Source organism: Pelodiscus sinensis, chromosome 1, assembly GCF_052426305.1.
Source record: "Pelodiscus sinensis isolate ZL-2025 chromosome 1, ASM5242630v1, whole genome shotgun sequence".
Classification (NCBI taxonomy): domain Eukaryota; kingdom Metazoa; phylum Chordata; order Testudines; family Trionychidae; genus Pelodiscus; species Pelodiscus sinensis.
The window spans coordinates 168,106,868-168,126,364 of NC_143052.1; the positions used below are offsets into that span (position 1 = coordinate 168,106,868).

The 19,497-nt window shown below is 47.4% G+C and overlaps 2 protein-coding genes across 9 annotated transcripts in view; both read left to right on the forward strand.

Moving 5' to 3' along the window:
- LOC142820475 (uncharacterized) overlaps nucleotides 1-1,084 on the forward strand; it is a 66,734-nt gene extending 65,650 nt beyond the window's left edge. For all 6 annotated transcript variants that reach the window (XM_089773401.1, XM_089773398.1, XM_089773396.1 and 3 more), the window contains one exon: nucleotides 881-1,084. In XM_089773401.1, coding sequence (XP_089629527.1) covers nucleotides 893-1,084 — 192 coding nt within the window. In that variant the 5' untranslated portion in view covers nucleotides 881-892. The remainder of the gene's footprint in view (nucleotides 1-880) is intronic.
- Nucleotides 1,046-14,388, forward strand: BCL9 (BCL9 transcription coactivator). Of its 3 annotated transcripts, none has more exons than XM_075909379.2 (7): nucleotides 1,046-1,181; nucleotides 2,456-2,772; nucleotides 5,660-5,849; nucleotides 6,295-6,394; nucleotides 6,792-9,030; nucleotides 11,086-11,346; nucleotides 12,213-14,388. In XM_075909379.2, the coding sequence occupies exons 1-7, from the start codon at nucleotides 1,129-1,131 to the stop codon at nucleotides 13,325-13,327; spliced, it is 4,275 nt and encodes a 1,424-aa protein (XP_075765494.1). In that variant the 5' UTR covers nucleotides 1,046-1,128; the 3' UTR covers nucleotides 13,328-14,388. The 3 variants fall into 3 exon arrangements, with proteins under 3 accessions (XP_075765494.1, XP_075765503.1, XP_075765512.1); XM_075909388.2 differs by having other exon boundaries at nucleotides 1,047-1,181; nucleotides 2,459-2,772; XM_075909397.2 differs by lacking the exon at nucleotides 1,046-1,181 and adding an exon at nucleotides 1,231-2,305.
- Nucleotides 14,389-19,497: the final 5,109 nt, after the last annotated feature.

Below are 19,497 nucleotides of genomic sequence, written 5' to 3' on the forward strand. Positions count from 1 at the left end.
TTAACTGGTGGGGCTGGAGCAGCTCATTGCCTGCTGCAGGCAGGGGGGCTGCTCCAGCCTTGCTGGAGGCCTGCCTGGCCGGATCAGCCTCTGTCAGTGGTGAGCCAAGGAACCCCCATAAGCAGGGGCTGCTCTGACCGAGCTGTATGCCACATTTCAAAGCGGCAGGCGTGTGGAGCCCGGGATCTGCCATTTTGACCCTGGGCTGCACACAGCATTTCAGCTGGGGAATCCCCCACTGACCCTGGGCTCCATGCAGTGCTGCCACTTAGAAATGCCATAGGGAGCATGGGGCCAGTGTCTTGAGTCTCCCGCTGGCCCGTGCTCCCTGCAGTACTTTCACCTTTGAAGTGTAGCAATAGCCCAGGAGCTGTTGCTACACTTCAAAGGTGGAGGTACCCTATCAACTAATTTAATAGTCGATGCAAATTGCACTGATTATTCAATTAGCCAATTAATCACAATTTTACATCCCTAGTCCCATCCAGAGCACCCTTTGTTAGCAGTGAGTCAGGATGCCCTGTACACAGGGACTGTCTAGGCTCCAGCTGGGGGAAAGGAGTGTTTCAGCTCACTGGTGGGGGGGCCCTTCAGCTGGGCTGGAGCACCTCGACCCTCGTCCCCCTTTAATCGGTTAACCATTTAAACCATATGTTTAACTAGTTAGCCAATTAAATGGGATTTTACATCCTAGCTTCACCAGATGTGAGTTTTTAATACCTTTCAGAGGCTTCTCCTTGCTGGGCATTCCAGCCAGCTGCACCCTGTTAGTGACGGAGGAAGGATTGCCAGGCACCTGTCGGTTTCGTTCAGGTAATTCAGGGCTTGGAATGTACTTTACCTGTCTTCTGTTCTTTTTTGGGGGGTCGATTTGACACAGTGTGCCCTGGAGATGCGAGACTTCCCCTCAGCAGCAGGAGGCACGCGTTCAGAGAATGCTGGAGCTGCAGGAGGGAAGGGTCCAGTGCAGCGACACAGAGAGACAAAGAGAAAAAAGACAAGTGGACGGACAGCGGTGAGAGAAGCGTGTGGCAGAAAATATTTCAAAGCTGCCAGCAGCAGCAGGGCCCCCAGAGGAACTTGACGAGAGCCCATCCGTGTGCGTGTGAGAGCACAGGATATCTGTCAATGCATTCCAGTAACCCCAAAGTGAGGAACTCCCCGTCAGGAAACACACAGAGGTGAGGAGCGCCAGTGAATTGTTCTGGGATGGAGGGGGAGGTGTCCCATGTCTGCTGCAGCGTTACTCAAGGCTGGGTCAAGCACAGATGATCTTTGTGCTTGTACTCCAACACAAAGTCCTCCCTGTGCTGCTGAGAGGAGCAGCATGGAACTGATTATCATTGCACAATCCTCGTCCATGTCATTCATCTGCCTGTGCCAGACATCCTCCTCCATTGGCTTTGGAAGAGGGAAAAGCTTGAAGGAAAGGTGATCACTGGATGTGTGATGTGCTTGACAGCCCACCTAGGTTTGATGCTTCGCTCCAGGGGTCAGCAAGAGCTGACAGTGACTTGGAGGGGGTGCTTCTGAGACAGCTGTCTGGCCAACCAAAGGAGCATGCTGCTCCTTAGTGAGCCTTGCTACAATGCATTGCCTTTTTGGGTGGGGGTGGGGTAAAATGAGCTCCTAGTAAATCCCTACAGAAGAAAGGAAGGGGCTGACAGTAGCTAAAATAAAGGGAGGAAGGGAGACTGTAATTGTATGAAATCTAAGGAGACCACATAGTTTTAGGATGTAGTTTGTGTAATGGGACAGAGAGTGGGAAAATACTGTTTGTTTGTTTGTTTTTTGTAAAAGCTAATGCAGTCTCCTCCACCGCATTTTTCAGGAGTGTATGTGGAGACAGTATCCTCCTCTTTCCTCATTCAAAGACAGGTTGTAGCTGGTTTAATTGTTTTCATGGTCAGAGGTTTGTATTTGCCTGCAGAGTTTCCCTAATCTGTGATGAGTGCTGTAATAATGCTGGGTTTTCCTTATGCTGTCTTGGGCTGGCTTGTGGTAGGTTTCTCCACTCTGTGATCACAGCTGTACTGTGTCATTTGGGTCTGGATGGGTAGTGTGGTGAACTTTATGGTGCCCTGTTTGTTTACTTTGAGCTGGTCTTGGTGTGAGAGGCTTTTCTGTGTACATAGAAACCGTTGTCTTTATTGACAGAAGCCCCAGAGGTGGGTCCTCATGTGACTGAGCAGGGATCTGGCAGGCCTGCTGCTTGCTCTTGTGCCTCCTTAAGCACTGTGATCCTATATTGGATAATAACCCTTGCAAGGCATGTTTGGAAGAGCAGCTGGATGAAGATAAGCATGTAGGCATTTCTTACTCCACAGCAACTGCCTTGCTCTGGAGAGGCAGTAGCAGTGGCTGCTGTGCTTCTCTCTAACCCAGTCCTGCTGGAGTGATTTGACAATCTCATCTCTGTTTTTAAATTCTCTCTTTTCTTTCTTTTTTTCCCCAGTAGCCCCAAATCAAAGCAGGAGGTGATGGTCCGTCCTCCCACAGTGATGTCCCCGTCTGGAAACCCCCAGCTGGATTCCAAATTTTCCAACCCGGGTAAACAGGGGGGCTCTACCAGCCAATCCCAGCCCTCTCCCTGTGACCCTAAAACTGGAGGTCACCCCCCTAAAGTGCTCCCTGGCCCAGCTGGGAGCATGGGGTTGAAGAATGGGGCTGGAAATGGTTCCAAGGGGAAGGGAAAGCGAGAGAGGAGCATTTCAGCGGATTCCTTCGAACAGAGGGACACTGGGACTCCCAGCGATGATTCAGAAATTAAAGGTAAGTGCCAAGTTTTGGTGTGAGATGATTATTTGGCTTGTGGGGGGTTAGCAAAAGCTTCTGTCTGCCTGAGGTGGTGACTGTGGTGAAGGAGGCTAAATCCCCTGTAGAGAGGGGAGAGGATTTTCCCAGCTGGTAATGATAAATGTATGTCTCTGTGTTCAGTTGAAGTCCAGCCCTGCTTAGGATTGAAAAGTTGTTTCTTGATAACACTGAAATTCCCCCAGAGGTTTTGGGAAAACAAACTGTCAGTCTCCTTCCACCCCATTCTGTCTTGTGGCCTCCCAGGAGCTACTGTGTTTTGAATTGGAGTGTCAGAACCAGCATGCAAACCAGTTTTGTGAATACAGATGGGCAAGGTGTATTGGGTGGTATTATACCAGGGATGTTGAAAGTTGGTTCAATAGGTAACCATGTAACTGCTGAAAATCTCACCAGTTATACGGTTACATGCTGCAGATGCTACAGTATAAAGCTTAAATAAGTTTATTTAAGCTTTATACTGCAGAGCCTGCTGCGAAGCTCCCTGGGAGTGGGGTCACCAGCCCCTGCTGGCTTCATTATTGTATCCACTCAATGGGTGGCAGCAGTCAAAAAAGCAAAAACAATGGTAGTAATCATTTTTTTTTTTTAAGGGGATAGTGAATAATACCAAAAATATCTTGCTGCCTATATATAAATCCATGGCACGCCCACATCTTTCGTACCGTGTGCTGATGTAGTCACCTCATCTCAAAAAAGATATCTTAGCATGGGGGAAAAGTTCAGAAGAGGGAAACAAAAATGATTTGAGGTATGGAACAGCTGCCATATGATGAGAGACTAAAAGACTGGAATTTTTCCGTTTAGAAAAGAGGAGACTAAGGGGGATATGATAGAAGTCTATAAAATCATGATGGGCGTGGAGAAAGTAAATCAGGAAAAGTTATCGTTCCCATAACATAAGAACTAGGGGTTCCCTAATGAAATTAATAGGTAGCAGGTTTAAAACAAACAAAAGAGTGTTTTTTTGTATACTGCACAGTCAACCTGGGGAACTCCTTGCTGGAGGATATTGTGAAGACCAGGACTTGACCAGGGTTCAAAAAAGAACTAGATACATGCGGAGGTTAGGGCCATCGGTGGCTATTAGCCAGGATGGGGAGGAATGGTGTCCCTAGCCTCTCTATCAGAGCCTGGAAATAGATGACAGGAGGAGAGGGATCACTTGATTCCTTGTCCCTCTGGGGCATCATTGACCACTGTCGGAAAACAGGTTACTGGGTGAGCTGGACCTTAGACGACCCTAGATGATCCAGAATGGCCGTTCTTATGTTCTTCCCTGCCACAGCAAAACCACCTCCCCGGGAGCCGGTAGAGTGTAACCGACATCATTAACAGATATGCATATTGGTTAATATCGATAAGCATGTCGGAAAACATATGCAGGAATTCTCCTATGCAGAGATTGAGAAGGCGAGGGCTTAAAACTTAAGTCAACATTTCTACTGTCATTGTTGCCTTCTTTGTATGGCACTGATTTTCAAAAGCCCTACTCAGGATCAGCAACGTATTTTGCTACACATCAGCTTATTGGTTAAATGGTTAGTCGCTTACACTCTAACATCCCTCTATTATAGCAACTATAGGTAGGAACACAGAACTGAGAGTCAAATCTCCTAGACTCTATTCCTGGCTCTTCCATTGAGGGTGCTTAGACATATAACTACAGTAAAACTCCAGTTGTCCGGAATCCAGTGGTCCGGCACTCCTGATGGTCCGGCACCACCTGGAACCCGGAAGTGCTCCAGGCAGCCGGATAATTGGAGCTGTTCTGCCCCGGGCTTCCCCGAGTCAGCCGCTGGTCAGTTTCAGCAGCGGCAGACTTGGGGATGCCTGGGGCAGAGCAGCTGGGATGCTGCCGAGTTGGTCCCGCAGCACCACCCCTGCCATCCACCCCACCCCAGATCCCTCATAGCCCCCCCCCTTCCAATAGTCCGGCATATCTGATAATCTGGCACCCCCTGGGTCCTAAAGGTGCTGGATTATCAGAGGTTTACTGTACCTCACTCTTTACTTTCCTAACTGTGGATTTTGGTGCAGTATAATAGATACATACTTGTGTTTCTCCATTGTGATATTTGATCACCCTGAGATCCTCCTGTGAAAGGTGGCACAGAAGTACAAATAATTATTACTGCTCTGCGATACAGGCGGCCCCCGACTTGTTACGTTATTGGTTCCCAGGGAAGCATCACAAGTCGGGGGTGTTGTAAATGCGGGCAAGTCGGGTGTTTTCAGCCCCTTCCCCACTTACAACAATGGTTGTAAGTGCTGGGGGTTGGCACTCAGGGGTTTCCTGTATTAGGCCTTGTAGGATTTGCATTTATGTTTTCTAGGCTCTTTGACAGAATGGCAACAAAAGGGCTTTGGCTCTAAAGGACATGGATCCTGTTTGAGTTAGTTTCCAACTGGCGAGATTAGAAGCTGTGTGTGGTCAGGCTGACAGTATAGCAAACTAGGGTTTAGGTGGCATGAGGTAAGGGAATAAAAGAGGTCTCATACAAAACTTTCTCCATGTTAAAGAACTTAAATGCTTATCTGCTTGTGTGTGTGTCGCATGCTTTCTGACCTAGTCATTTGTAAGTGCCATGGGACTTGCTAGAGCTGAGATAGTATGAGCTTCCTCCAGCAGTGCCCAAAGAGTTTCTTGGCATGGGAAGTGGGGGAGAGAATCCACAGTGTAACAGAACAGCTTCCTCTGTACTAGTTGGGAGAGGAATATGAGCCTTCTTTATAGGAAAGTTGGGTAGTGTGATGCCAACTGAGTCAAGAGTGAGAGGAGCATCAAACGTTTTCACAGCTTCCGAGCTTGGTGACCAGTTTTCCCCACCCCCTTGCATTCCAGACTGCAACTCTGCCGACCATATGAAGAGCCAGGACTCCCAGCATACCCCACACTCCGTGACTCCTTCAAATGCATCAGCCCCAAGGTCTTCCACACCCTCCCATGGCCTGACTGCCACTTCGGAGCCACCTAGTGGACAAAAGACTCCATCCAAAGTGGTTTATGTCTTTTCTACTGAGATGGCCAATAAGTACGTAAATGGTTGAATGTGTCATTTGTGTCTTTCTCTGCATTTGTGTGTACCTCACTGCATCCAATTCAAAAGCTTGTTTCCTCCCTCAAATCCCTTGTGGGAGAAGAGTTATCGACATCTGGTCAGTTTCTCCCACCTAGCCTTGTCTTTGGCAATTGTTGGCAGCCTATTTCATGAGCTGCACCATGGATGGTTTAGGGGGTGGGTTAAATGGTGACATGAACCTTAAATACTGATAGTGAGATTCTGTAGATGTGAGGATTTTTCTTCTTTTTTCATTTCTTCTTCTCCCAGACCTCTGGGGTCAAAAGACTGATGACCCAGCTTTTCACTGGTTTTTTTTTTTTTCTCCCTGCCCTTTGTAGTTGGGAGCCAGGGGGATTGAAGAAAGGTAATCATCCGACTGCTGCCTCACCTATATTCTGTCTGTCTGTCTTTACAGGGCTGCAGAAGCTGTGCTGAAGGGACAGGCAGAAACCATTGTGTCCTTTCATATCCAGAACATCTCAAACAGCAAAACAGAACGAAATACTGTACCCCTGGTAGGGAGCCTTTCATTGATAGAAGGGGGGGGGGGGTGTGTGTGCATACATCCACCTGCATGCTTTGAGGGAGTAGGGAAAGGTGACTGTTCAAGCTCTGAAAACCACGTTCTAGGCTGGAAGGAGCACTGTGCAGAATGAAGGAAAGGTGTTTGAGTTTCCAGAGTAGTATTTTAGCTTGGTTGGTGTTGACACTTGAGTGATAGAACATTTCATTTTTGTCCAAGGATCTAGTTAGCAAACTGCATGTGCAAGGCAGCAGTTCCTGCTGAAAGTGTTCGTAGTGGGTTTGTGTGATGAAGGTGGGCATGACACAGTACAGCTTGGTCTTTACCCCCTCGCTCCCTTTGCACCCATTTAGAGCGAGCCAATTAAAATGTTCTGCTTTGTCTTTCAGAACACCCCGGTCACAGCACTTCGGAATGAAACCAAGCCTCTGCCTCCACCTCAGCCACAGCCTCCTGCTTCGCAGGAACATAATCCTCCCCAGAATGCCAAAATGCAGCCAACTCCACCCATCTCAGCACCAGCATCTAAATCCACTGGTCCCCCCTGTCCCATGGATCAGGACAGTCCTGGAGTAGAAAGTAAAGTGATGTCTGTTGGCAGCCCTGCCAACTCCACCCCACTGCAGACTGAAGGATTTGGGCAGAGTTCAACCCCAAATAATCGAGCAGTCAGCCCAGTCTCCCAGGGGAGTAATAGCTCCACTGCAGATCCCAAAGGTCCCACCCCACAGGTATCCAGTAGTGACCCTTCCAGTTTAGGCGAGAACCCAGATGGACTATCCCAGGAGCAGCTGGAACATCGAGAGCGCTCATTGCAAACTCTACGAGATATACAGCGCATGCTTTTCCCCGATGAGAAAGAATTCACTGGAGGGCAAAGTGGGGGGCCTCCCCAGAACCCTGGGGTTCTGGATGGTCCCCAAAAGAAACCTGAAGGGCCCATACAGGCCATGATGGCTCAATCCCAAAGTTTAGGCAAAGGTCCAGGGCCTCGGACAGATGGAGGGGCTCCATTTGGCCCTCAAGGACACAGAGACATGCCCTTCTCACCAGATGAAATGGTGCCGCCGTCTATGAACTCCCAATCTGGACCCATAGGCCCAGACCACCTGGATCACATGACTCCAGAGCAAGTGGCCTGGCTGAAGCTGCAGCAGGAGTTTTATGAGGAGAAGAGAAGGAAGCAAGAACAGGTTGTGGTGCAGCAGTGTTCCCTGCAGGACATGATGGTCCACCAGCATGGGCCTCGAGGGGTGGTTCGAGGGCCTCCTCCTCCCTATCAGATGACCCCTGGTGAGGCCTGGGGCCCTGGTGGTCCAGAATCCTTTGCTGATGGCATGAATGTGTCCCATTCTCTGCCTCCCAGAGGCATGGCCCCTCACCCCAATATGCCTGGGAGCCAGATGCGCCTGCCTGGATTTGCAGGAATGATGAACCCTGACATGGACAGCCCCAGTGTCCCAAATCCCACATCCAGACCTGGGCTTTCAGGAGTCAATTGGCCAGATGATGTGCCAAAAATCCCAGATGGCCGAAACTTCCCTCCAGGCCAGGGTGTTTTCAGTGGCCCTGGCCGAGGGGAGCGTTTCCCAAATCCACAGGGCCTGCCAGAAGAGATCTTTCAACAGCAGTTGGCAGAGAAGCAGCTGGGCCTTCCCCCTGGTTTGAGCATAGAAGGCATCAGGCCTGGCATAGAGATGAACCGGATGATTTCCTCCCAGAGACACATGGAGCCTGGGAATAACCCCATCTTCTCTCGCATGCCTGTGGAAGGGCCCCTGAGCCCCTCCAGGGGGGACTTCCCGAAAGGAATGCCACCTCAGATGGGCCCTGGTAGGGAGCTAGAGTTTGGGATGGGCCCTGGCAGCATGAAGGGGGACATCAGTCTGAATGTGAACATGGGCTCCAACCCACCCATGATACCTCAAAAGATGAGGGAATCTGGAGTGGGGCCAGAGGAGATGATGAAGCTGCGTCCAGGAGTCTCAGAGATGCTCTCCTCTCAGCAGAAAATGGTGTCCTTGCCATTTGGAGAGCATCCCCAACAGGAGTATGGCATGGGTCCCAGGCCTTTCCTTTCTATGTCTCAGGGCCCGGGAGGTGGTCTCCGTAATCTCAGAGAGCAGATTGGGCCTGACCAAAGGACTAACAACCGGCTCAGCCACATGCCGCCACTACCTCTCAACCCAACCAGTAACCCTAATAGCCTCAACACAGCTCCCCCTGTTCAGCGCAGCCTAGGACGCAAGCCCTTGGATATCTCTGTTGCAGCCGGTCAGGTGCATTCACCGGGCATCAACCCTCTGAAGTCCCCCACAATGCGGCAGGTCCAGTCTCCCATGCTGGGCTCTCCCTCGGGGAACCTTAAGTCCCCTCAGACTCCATCCCAGCTGGCAGGAATGCTTGCAGGGCCAACTGCTGCAGCTGCTGCTGCTTCCATTAAGTCTCCCCCTGTTTTGGGATCAGCTGCTGCCTCGCCAGTCCACCTCAAGTCTCCTTCGCTCCCTGCACCTTCTCCTGGCTGGACTTCCTCTCCAAAGCCCCCCCTGCAGAGTCCTGGGATTCCCCCGAACCACAAAGCATCTCTCACCATGTCTTCTCCAGCCATGCTGGGGAATGTGGAGTCAGGTCAGTGTTTCCTTTTCTATCTAAGTGTAAATTCTTGGGTTCACATATGCTCACCCTGATGTGTGATGTGAGATGAGGGAGGCTTACCTGCTGGGCATTTGGAGCAGCAAGTGCAAGGAGGAAAGAGAATATGGAGCTTTTCCTGCCAGTTTGAATGAGTTTGTGTGGAGGCTCCGAGCTAAGTGAGTGGAACGTGTGGGCGAGCTCCATAACAAATTGCCTCTTCTCATCTTATCTTGCCGGTGTACACATGTTGAATACTCCCCTTGTCCCCAAGTTGACTCTCAAATATAGTAGAAAAGGGTGGGGAAGGAAATCCCTCTCTTTGTGGAAGAAAGCTTAGAACAGTTTGTTTGCCAGCCTGTTCCTAACTGAAATATTGTAGCACTGGGGAGAAATGTTGCTGTTCAGATCATAAAAAACCCTCAAAATGGGGTTGTTAGGCCAGAGGAGAAACAAGAAGTACCTATAAAAGTGTGCTGACCCTGGTAGCTATTGTTCACAATCTGTTCAGGCAGTAACTGCTGGTGGTATAATTCTGTTTTACAAATTCTCCTGGGAGGAGCTTTGCTGATACCAGTTCAGATTTTGTCTGTTTCATGTATAGTTAGAGGTAGCAGGTGGATTCTATGCAGCTGGTCCTTAGAGATGTGAAGCAGTCTATGGAGTGTTTCAGTGTTTGTATTATTCTAGCATGTGGGTGCCCCAGTCATGGACTGGAACCCCATTATGCTTGGTGCTGGTAGTCCCTGACCCAAAGACTTTTACAATCAAGGACCATAAGATGTATTTCGGGATGCACACAATCTGTTTGGCATTTCAGCAGCACCAGTCCCATCTCTCGCTCCTAGATTCAGAGCTTGTACGTGACAGAGTCTGTTCCTCCCACAAGCTTCCAAATATGCAAATCCCTGGTGTGCAGTGTTTCCATGCAGCAGAAGCAGCAGTGTGATGGAACCAGCTCTCAAGAGCTTTTCAGCCTGTGAAACCTCCTTATTGCAGGAGTTAATGAGGAGCCTGTGGAAAACGCATGACTACATTGCCCTCTAGTGTTGCAGAAAGATAACTATTGAAAGATCAGACTTGTTCCTGTTCAAAGTGAAGGGGACTGCTCCTTTGGCTCTAATGGATGTGCCAGTGAGTTTCTATGGCAGCAGTAGTTCTCACTGTAGACACCTAATGTCCGCCATATGCCAATATCTGTCATTTAGCCATCTTATTCTGCGTTGTGTACATCACACTGAGAGGAAGGAAGAATCTGGATGCTTGTGTTTAAAGTTCCCAGGCGGAGTGTTAAATTGGCATTGAATCTGGGCTTGAATTGCTGCAGTTAGACCCAGAATTTCTAATATGTGGCTACTCTTGTGTCTAGCGAAGCCTTTAATACATAATCTTCCTGTGGGTTTTTTTGGAGCTGGCTTTTGCTTGGCTGACATGAGTGCCTTAAATGTCTTCCTGAAACAGTGACCTCTTGCTCCAAAAATGAGCCAGGCATCTTGAAGCTTATTGGTGGGGAGACATGGGGACTACGATCAGCTGAAAATTGTGTTTACACTATTCCATAAGGAAGGGATATTTTAAAATAACAGGAAAAGTAACACTCATTGAGACTGTAATGGTAATGAGTTTTTATATAAGATACTTAAGTGTAAATCAAAACAGGAAACTTTGTGTAAACTTTTAATAGAGCTCTCCAGAAATGGGCATGGATAACTATAGTTTATGGCCCACAATGGCTGTATGTCCTCGGGTTTCTGTCTCTGTGCTTGCATTTTGAGGCATGAATGGGAAAGGAATTACCATGGAAGTTTGGGAAAGTTTTTCAAACTAGTTGCCCATGATTCTGGACTGAGTATTGTGAGACATGCTAGTCTCTTTCCCAAAAGAAACCATATGGATAGAAATCCACTGTCTAGCAGTATGATGTGTATTTCTATCATACTTTTAACTGGTTGCTTCATGACGTCTATTTGCATAGATTCTTGGAACCAATGAGGAAGTTTTCTGAGAATTTTATTTAAAAGGAAAAACACTCTAAATCTTTTCCTCTTTTAGGTGGCCCACCACCTTCCACTGTCAGCCAGTCTGCTCCTGTGGCTCTCCCTGGAAATCTTCCCTCCAGCAGTCCCTATACAATGCCGCCAGAGCCCACGCTTTCCCAGAATCCTCTCTCCATCATGATGTCAAGGATGTCCAAGTTTGCCATGCCCAGCTCTACGCCACTCTATCATGATGCCATCAAGACTGTGGCCAGCTCGGATGATGACTCTCCTCCAGCACGCTCCCCAAACTTGCCACCAATGAACAATCTACCAGGTAAGACAGGTTCCTGCCCAGCCTTCTGCGCACTGCTTCAGTTGGCGAAGAAATAATTGGAGTGCTTCCCAGAAACCTGCACTCTCTTTTTAGACAGAGGATGAGCAGGGTGCCTGTTTGGCCTGTGCCGTAGTAAGGGGGAAGCTGCTCTTTTCTGTACCCAGGCGTTAAGGGAGAAGATAAATAAATGTTCCTGTCCCCTTGGACTTAGTGACTTGCCCTACTGTGTGTGAAATGTGTTTACATTGTAAGCCCCTGCCCCAGATTGCTTATTGTTCCCCTGCCATTGGGAAAAGACCACAATTGAAAAAGAGAATTCTCAGGACCAGGAGTCTGGTAACAGGCATTTGAAGACTGTACAGTTTATGGTCTGCCCAGGATACTAGTGATTGGAGCTGATCACGTATATGAAAAAAGTGACTTGTTAAGTACTTGATGACAAATTGCTGCATTCGTGGACTAATTAATTTGAGCAGATCTAACAGATGAGCCACCTGACTTGCAGGTGCCATGACTGTGGAAGGGAGGCGTTTGGCAAATGTCTTTGTATGTTGATTAAACAATCCCCACCTCCACATACATTTGTAAGCAGTCTTGACAAAATGGCCAAGGCATCAGTTGGATCTAGTGACCTCTCCTTTTGCTTTAGGAGCCCTTTTTGGTCACATTGGACGCTGTGAGAACAACATAGGGCTGCTGAAGTCCATGCTGTTTTACGGTTAAATAGAACAGTAGCCTTAGCAAGGGAGGCTTTGGCATCTTTCACTGGCACTAATTTCATAAATCAGAGCCAGAAACATGACACAGTTCTTGTATCTTTATTGATTGCCTCTGATCTAAATTTCTTTTTTTTTTTTCTTCTCTAGGAATGGGCATTAATTCCCAGAATCCTCGAATTTCAGGTCCAAACCCAGTGGGTCCAATGCCAACCCTTAGCCCAATGGGAATGACCCAGCCTCTTTCCCATACCAATCAGATGCCCTCTCCAAATGCTATGGGACCCAGTATACCTCCTCATGGGGTCCCTGTGGGACCTGGCCTGATGTCACACAATCCGATGATGGGCCATGGTTCCCAAGATCCTCCAATGGTACCTCAAGGACGCCTGGGCTTCCCACAGGGGTTTCCTCCAGTACAGTCTCCGCCCCAGCAGGTGCCATTTCCACACAATGGCCCCAGTGGAGGGCAAGGCAACTTCCCAGCTGGAATGGGCTTCCATGGAGAAGGACCTCTGGGGCGTCCCACCAACCTGCCCCAAAGTTCAACGGATCCAGCACTTTGCAAGACTGGAGGCCCTGGGGGTCCGGACTCCTTCACTGTTCTAGGAAACATGCCTTCAGTTTTCACTGATCCGGACCTGCAGGAGGTGATCCGCCCTGGGGCCACTGGAATACCAGAGTTTGACCTGTCCAGGATTATTCCCTCGGAGAAGCCTAGCCAGACACTGCAGTATTTCCCTCGTGGGGAGGTTCCAGGCCGCAAGCAGCCACAGGGTCCTGGGCCTGGATTCTCTCATATGCAGGGAATGATAGGAGAGCAGACTCCAAGGATGGGACTTGCATTACCTGGCATGGGGGGCCCAGGTCCAGTGGGCACTGCCGATATCCCCCTCGGAACTGCTCCATCTATGCCAGGCCATAATCCCATGAGACCACCTGCCTTTCTGCAGCAAGGCATGATGGGACCTCACCATCGGATGATGTCACCAGCACAAACGGCAATGCCTGGTCAGCCCACGCTAATGAGTAACCCAGTAGCTGCAGTGGGCATGATTCCAGGCAAGGACCGAGCCCCTGCTGGGCTATATAGCCACCCAGGACCGGTGGGCTCACCTGGTATGATGATGTCAATGCAAGGCATGATGGGACCTCAACAGAACATCATGATTCCCCCCCAGATGAGACCCCGAGGTATGGCTGCTGATGTTGGAATGGGAGGATTTAGCCAAGGCCCTGGAAATCCAGGGAACATGATGTTTTAAGCTGCTACCATAAGACTGGATGTTGTGATCCTTGTCAAGATGAGATTCCAAGTCCTGAGGGCTTTGGGGGAGCTTCAGGAGTACAGTTTGGCCATGCAATAGGTGAAAAGAGACCAGAGGATGCTTTGGGAAATCTCGAATGTATGGAATTTACCTGAAAAACAAATAATTCATTTTAACAGGTTTTTTTTAAGATTTATTTTTTAAAAATTATTTTTGTGGATTTCGGTATCCCATGATGGCACCTGCTTTGAGAATCTGTAGCTGTATTTTGAGAATTGCCATTTGTCACAAGTTGCACCATTCTCTGTATGTTTACGTCCTTTGGACTGGCTTCTCCCAGGACTCGGTTATTTTTTGGGTTTTTTTTGTGTACTGTACTATATTGTAAAAGGGATTTTAGCAGAGACTTTAGTCTTTGGGGGTGAGAGGAGAATGGGATTCTAGGCTGTTTACTTGAGGTGGAGAATCCATCTTCAGAACTACGGACTATTTTCCTTCAACTCCAATGTATAGAAAACCAAACTACGACCTCAGAGCAGAGTATTAATGAAAAGCACAAAAAGGAACTTAAGTTCAGTGAGGGGAATCTTTTAAAAGAAATAATAAATTAAGGACATATTTTTCAAATTATGGAGTGCTGTCCAGCACCTTCTGTCTCTCCCTCCCACTCCTTATTAAATAGGCTTCTCTCTCTGTCCCCTTCTGTCTCCTCCTTTTGGCAGCTGCAATACAATGTATTATTTTGGGGAGTAAATCTAGGAGAGCCTCTCCTCATGTGGGGCGTTTTCCCACTTTCAGGAAGGGGCTGGACTTGGACACTGTTACATCCTACAGTAGTCTCTCTCACTGTTTCCTATTCTCCTTTTCTTAGACACCCCAAGTGATTTTATTAATGTGGGAGTGGAACAGACACTAAAAGTTATACAGGATTTTTTTTGTGGTTATTTTTTTTCCTCCCCAGCGTAAAACGTTCTGTGTAACCTCCATTAAATTTGGTACAAAACCACTCGCTAGGGCTGTGGTGTCAGAAAAATAAAATATATTGTTTCTTACAAAAATGAACTCTTTTAATTTTTAATTCAGTCCAGTGGTGTCCTGTGAACTTCAGATGACTATCAAACTTCACCTTGTTTGATCCCTCTTTAGGGTGACAAACATACTAGCTGCTAGATGAGACTAGCTTTTGTATCTTTATAAAAGGTGCTGTTTTGGCAGCTGGGTCTCTGTCAGTTGATTTCTTTGGTACTTTTTTTACCTGGCCGGAGCAGAACTTGTTTCTTAGAGTTTGGCATTATCCTCGGGGGCAGACCTGAGTCCTGGAGATGGCAACCACAGCCTCTTTCAGCATTTGAGGACTGGAGAATTGGTAGGCTCCTGCTTCTGGACAGTCCTTGTGGATCAGTCGTTCTTGGTCCACTGCAAGGCAAGTGTCTTCTCTGCTGCATACAGCATCCTACCTTCTCCCAATTGTCTTTTCACTGCCAAAGTGCCTCTGCCCAAAGGGCTTTGTCACACTGGAATGCTAGTGAGTAAGGCAGGGTCTCTGACTTACAGGTTTCCGGTAAAGGGGAAGAAAAAAATAAGTGCCAAAGGTGACGGTGGGCAGGTGTTTTATCTAGACAACAGTGATGGGTAAATTGTTGCCTTGCTGCTGTTTCATTGATCCTGTCTAATTCCATCTCTGCTGTTTCAAACCTTTTTGAGGGAATTTCAAGAGTCAAGTTTTATGTAACATGCATGGGGAGAAGAGATTGGATACTAAAACTTTAGTCCTTTCTCTAGAGCAGGGGTGGACAATAATTTTTGATGGAGTGCCACACCAAGGTTTTTTGGTAAGTGATCAAAGGCCACACTTTTTTATAGAGGGGACTGCAGGGTCTGGGATGGAGGTTAGGATACAGAGGGGGAGCTCAGGATAGGGGGACTGGGGTGCAGGAGAGGCTGTGGGGTCTGAGAGGGAGTTTGGGTGAAGGGGCTTGTGGCCCAGGGCAGGGGCTTGGGGTGCACAATCTGGTAGGGGCTAAGAGTGCAAGAGGTTTCTAGCCTGGGGAAGGAGATAGGAGAGGATACAGGATCTGGGAGGGAGCTGTGGGCTGGGGCAGTGGGAGGAGGGTGCAGAGGTTTTGGGTGGTGAACTGGGGCAAGTCACTGGGGTGTAGAGTGCAGGAGAGAGTATGGGAGCAGGAGAGGATTCTGGCCTGTGGAAGGTGTATAAGGGGATGCAAAGTAAGAGGAGGGAGTTAGGAAAGGGTGGGGTGCCAGAGGCAGGCTCTGGTCAGGAGGTGCTTAAGCAGGTCCCAGCCAGCAGCCTCTGACTGGCAGTTCTATATGGTTCACTGCACTGGGGAGGAGGGGCTTTGCATGCTCCTCATCCCAGCAAAATCTCTCGTCTCCTATTGGCCAGAAACCAGCCCACGGGAGCTGAGAAGTTGTACTGCACTGCCTCTGCCCTCAGCAAAATCTCTCAGCTCCCATGGGCTGGTTTCCAGACAGTAGGAGCTCAGACTTTGTTGGGAGTGGGTACAGTGCACAAAGCCCTTCCCCTTCCTCCCCCCATAGTGCTGACAGCTACGAGGAGCAGCTAGCCACTTTGACTTGCTGCATGCTACAGTGGTGGGTGGGTGGGCCAGATTAAAAGGCTTGGCAGGCCATATCCATTCAACCCATGGGCTATATCTTGCTGGCCCCTGCTCCAGAGTAAAACCACACTTTCAAATAAATAGGATAAATTGAGAATAAAGTAGGAGGCAGACTTTATTCATACAAGCTTGGCTGCTCTTTCTTCCTAGTAACATGGGAGGGAATATTCTGCTGTTCAGTTTATATAATTTCAAATCCCAGCACAGCCTGACACCTTTTGGGCTTTTCTGCTAACCCCCAGATAATGAACTTTTGAAACTTAGTGGTAACACCCCTGCTATATCGCACAAACATGGTAAATGCCTGAAATCTATTTAAAGATGTAGATTGTGGTATTGCAAATAGTTAGTCTGTAAAGATACACATGCAATTCTCAGTATCGAGGTCTAAAAGACAGTACATACCTTGGGTTGCAGACCATATCAGAGGCTAGCTAATCTCCAGAATCATGCAGTGAAGATCTTGCAATCAAATTATCGTACCAGCTAGCTTAGTGGGTACCACCAAAAGACAGAAAACTAAGTGATGCTTCAGAGGAAGAATAACAACATTCCTTATGCTCTCGGGCTCTAACGTATGTTGAATCAGAAGGTACTGGGACAGGTTACTACTTGAGCGACATCTACCTAAGCCTCATTCTTTGAATTTAAGTATTTGCATAGTTTGTCTGAGTCACCTTTATAATTAGGAAAAGGAAGCTATGTAGCCCTCTTAAATCTAACATCTGTTCTGATACATTAAGGTACTGTAAGCCACAGATTGCAAATATACATCATAAAAGATTTAACTGTGTCATCCCAGCACCAATAATGCAGTCAAGAATCTGCTTTTTCTGACAGCAGAAAAAGGCGCATTTGATTTTCACTACAATTCTGAATACGTCAGTCATGTCCAGGGCTTGACAAATTAGTTTATCTGTTTGCCCGTGGCGAGTAGATTTCAGCTGGTCGCCCGTTCACCGGTGGCATGTGCAATGCGGGTCTGGTGCATGCACAGTGCGGGGATGGCAAGTGGATTTTGCCGCAGTTTGTCATCCCCTGGTCATGTCTAATGTAAATATCTTTTTCCACATGTAATTTCACACTCATATGTTCACATACACTCCTATATATGCAGTCCTTTGTCAAATTGATTCACTATTTGTTTATCTCTCCATGAAACACCAAAGTTGAAGACACAGCTGCAGTTAAAATATCATGGTCTGCTACATCAACCTGGTAACAGATACTTTTAAAATTAAAGAGATCTCCTCTCACTTCTGCCACTGGCTGGCTCCCTTTATTTTCTTCCCACTTTAAGTAGCAGATCCTCCAGGCTCAAAGCTGATCAGTGTAGATAATTTATAGTTATTTTTATAGCTGCCTATTGTAGACATGACACTTCAATACCTTGTGCTATCTACTGTAGTTTAAACAGCCATAGTGTCTTTTTAATCATTACAATTCCACTAACATCTACTATGTTGGAGCCACAGACAAACCACCAACTCGGTATCTAATTCTTCTCTAGTGAAACTTCCAATACAAATTTTAGAACCATTCTCTTTACTAACTCCTCTGGGTGGAAAACAGTTCTTTACTTTGACTGTTTGTTGCTCACCATCCTTAAATCAGCAGCACAAATATTTCCCCACAGTTACTTTTCTTAAGTTTCAGGGACTTCTAGTTTAAATAAAAAATGAAAGTCTGATGCTGAATTGACGGGAAGGGATTGGATGCCCCGAATTAACTTGTATTACACCTTGGCTTAGTTTTTCCTTTACAGAAGCTATTCAGTTGATCATCTTAGATACAGCTTAACCATTGGCTCTACTAGTCTATCCTTAGACATACGTTGTATGAACTGTAAGTAGCAGGATTTATTTACTGATTCCTACAACTCCTACAGAGAAAAGCTCTGTTCCCTGTTTGGAATTGATGATTTGAAAAATATCCATGTTTGCGTAAGTACCTCAGCTACTTTATACTTTCACTATCATCCAGTCCTAAAGACTTCAGTTTAAGTTCTGCCTCTAGTATTTCTCGTGTAGTTTTTAACAAAGAAAATCTCCCATCAAATTCCTTTCAACTAGTCGCTCCCCCACCTCTCTTGCGGCTTCTATCAGAAAGAGGTAGCAAGGGGTGAGGGAAGAAAAGGAGTGTTTCAAAGCGACAGTGCCTGGGCTCAGTGCAGCGCTGCCGCTTTGAAATACCGTGGGTAGCCTGGGGCCAGGAGGTCCCAGGCTTTCCATGCTGTTTCAAAGTGGCAGTGCGGCATGGAGCCCGGGATCAGCTGAGGATCCTGAGCTGCTGCTTTGAAATGCCACAGGGAGCACGGGCCCAGCAGGGGACTGCTTGAGTCCCCTGCTGGCCCCATGCTCCCTACAGCCCATTGGGCTGTTGCTACACTTCAAAGGCAGAGGCTTATCGACTAATCGAATAGTCAATGCAAATTGCATCAAATATTCAATTAGCCACTTAATCTAAATGTAACATCCCTACTAGGCAGTATAGACAGTAGCTAGCTGTGGAGTTCTTGGACAGATCCTTCCCCCCCACCCTTCCTCCTGCACGCAGTGCCTTTGTAGTGCTCCTGCTGCATTATTTCTGAGTGTAGAGAGAAATATTACTGCTAGTCATTGGTAGTGAGCAAAAGATGGCAGATTCCTCAACAGATCTGAGCCTAATTTCATCATACCACAATGGTACTGTGGTCATCTTGTGTTTATACTGAGTTGTCCTACTGAATTAGCTGGGCAGTCCATTTAGTTCTGTATCTTGTCGGACAGTGACCTGTGCCAGAAACCCCATACGTGACATTATGGAATAACCTGTTGAGGGGGAATTTTTTTTGTAATCTGTCAGCTCAAAGTTGGCAATTGAACTGAAACATGAGGATTTTACACTTTTTCTAAAATGTATTGTATCCTATCTACGGTAACTGGTTCTTTTCAGTAGCTGTACCAATCTGGAATCCTTTTAAAATGTGTCTTTGCTCTTCAGAGTGCCTTGTATCAGTGAGTTCTACAGAACATGTTGCTGCTGTTCAGTTTCACTGGCTGGCAGCTTCATCTTATATGATGGAGATAAACAAGCTGCCATTTTAACTTGTGTGTCTAGTTATTGTGTAGATGTCCTGCAATGGTCCCTTTCCAGACATTCCACATATCTTCAGTCTCCACATAAAGAATTCATCTTTATGCCTGCAATCACTTCTATTGCTGCTCTTGGAAAACTTTCTGCTGATGTTCTTGACCTAGTGTGCCCAGAGCGGAACATGGTGTTCCAGATGAGGCTGCACTATTGATTTATGTCATATGTTTATATAAGGAGTTAGTCAGGCTGTCAATTGCAATTAACATGCAATTAACTCAAATTAAAGCATTAGCTTTTTTTAATGCACGCCGATTCCACACTTCTGAGAGAACTCTGGCTGAAACGGGGAGAGTCAGTCAGTCCACTGCCCAGGATGCCATGCTCAGCAGGGCACTGCTGCATGTATCTGGTGAATCCAGCCTGGCCATACAGTTGCACCCACTGTGAGACTGT

Bases quoted from the DNA above. Each gene is read 5' to 3' on its own strand.
- BCL9 (XM_075909379.2), top strand. From the start codon at position 1,129: ATGCATTCCAGTAACCCCAAAGTGAGGAACTCCCCGTCAGGAAACACA. The intron at 1,182-2,455 runs GTGAGGAGCGCC...TTTTTTCCCCAG, and splicing joins CCGTCAGGAAACACACAGAG to TAGCCCCAAATCAAAGCAGG. The intron at 2,773-5,659 runs GTAAGTGCCAAG...CTTGCATTCCAG, and splicing joins CGATGATTCAGAAATTAAAG to ACTGCAACTCTGCCGACCAT.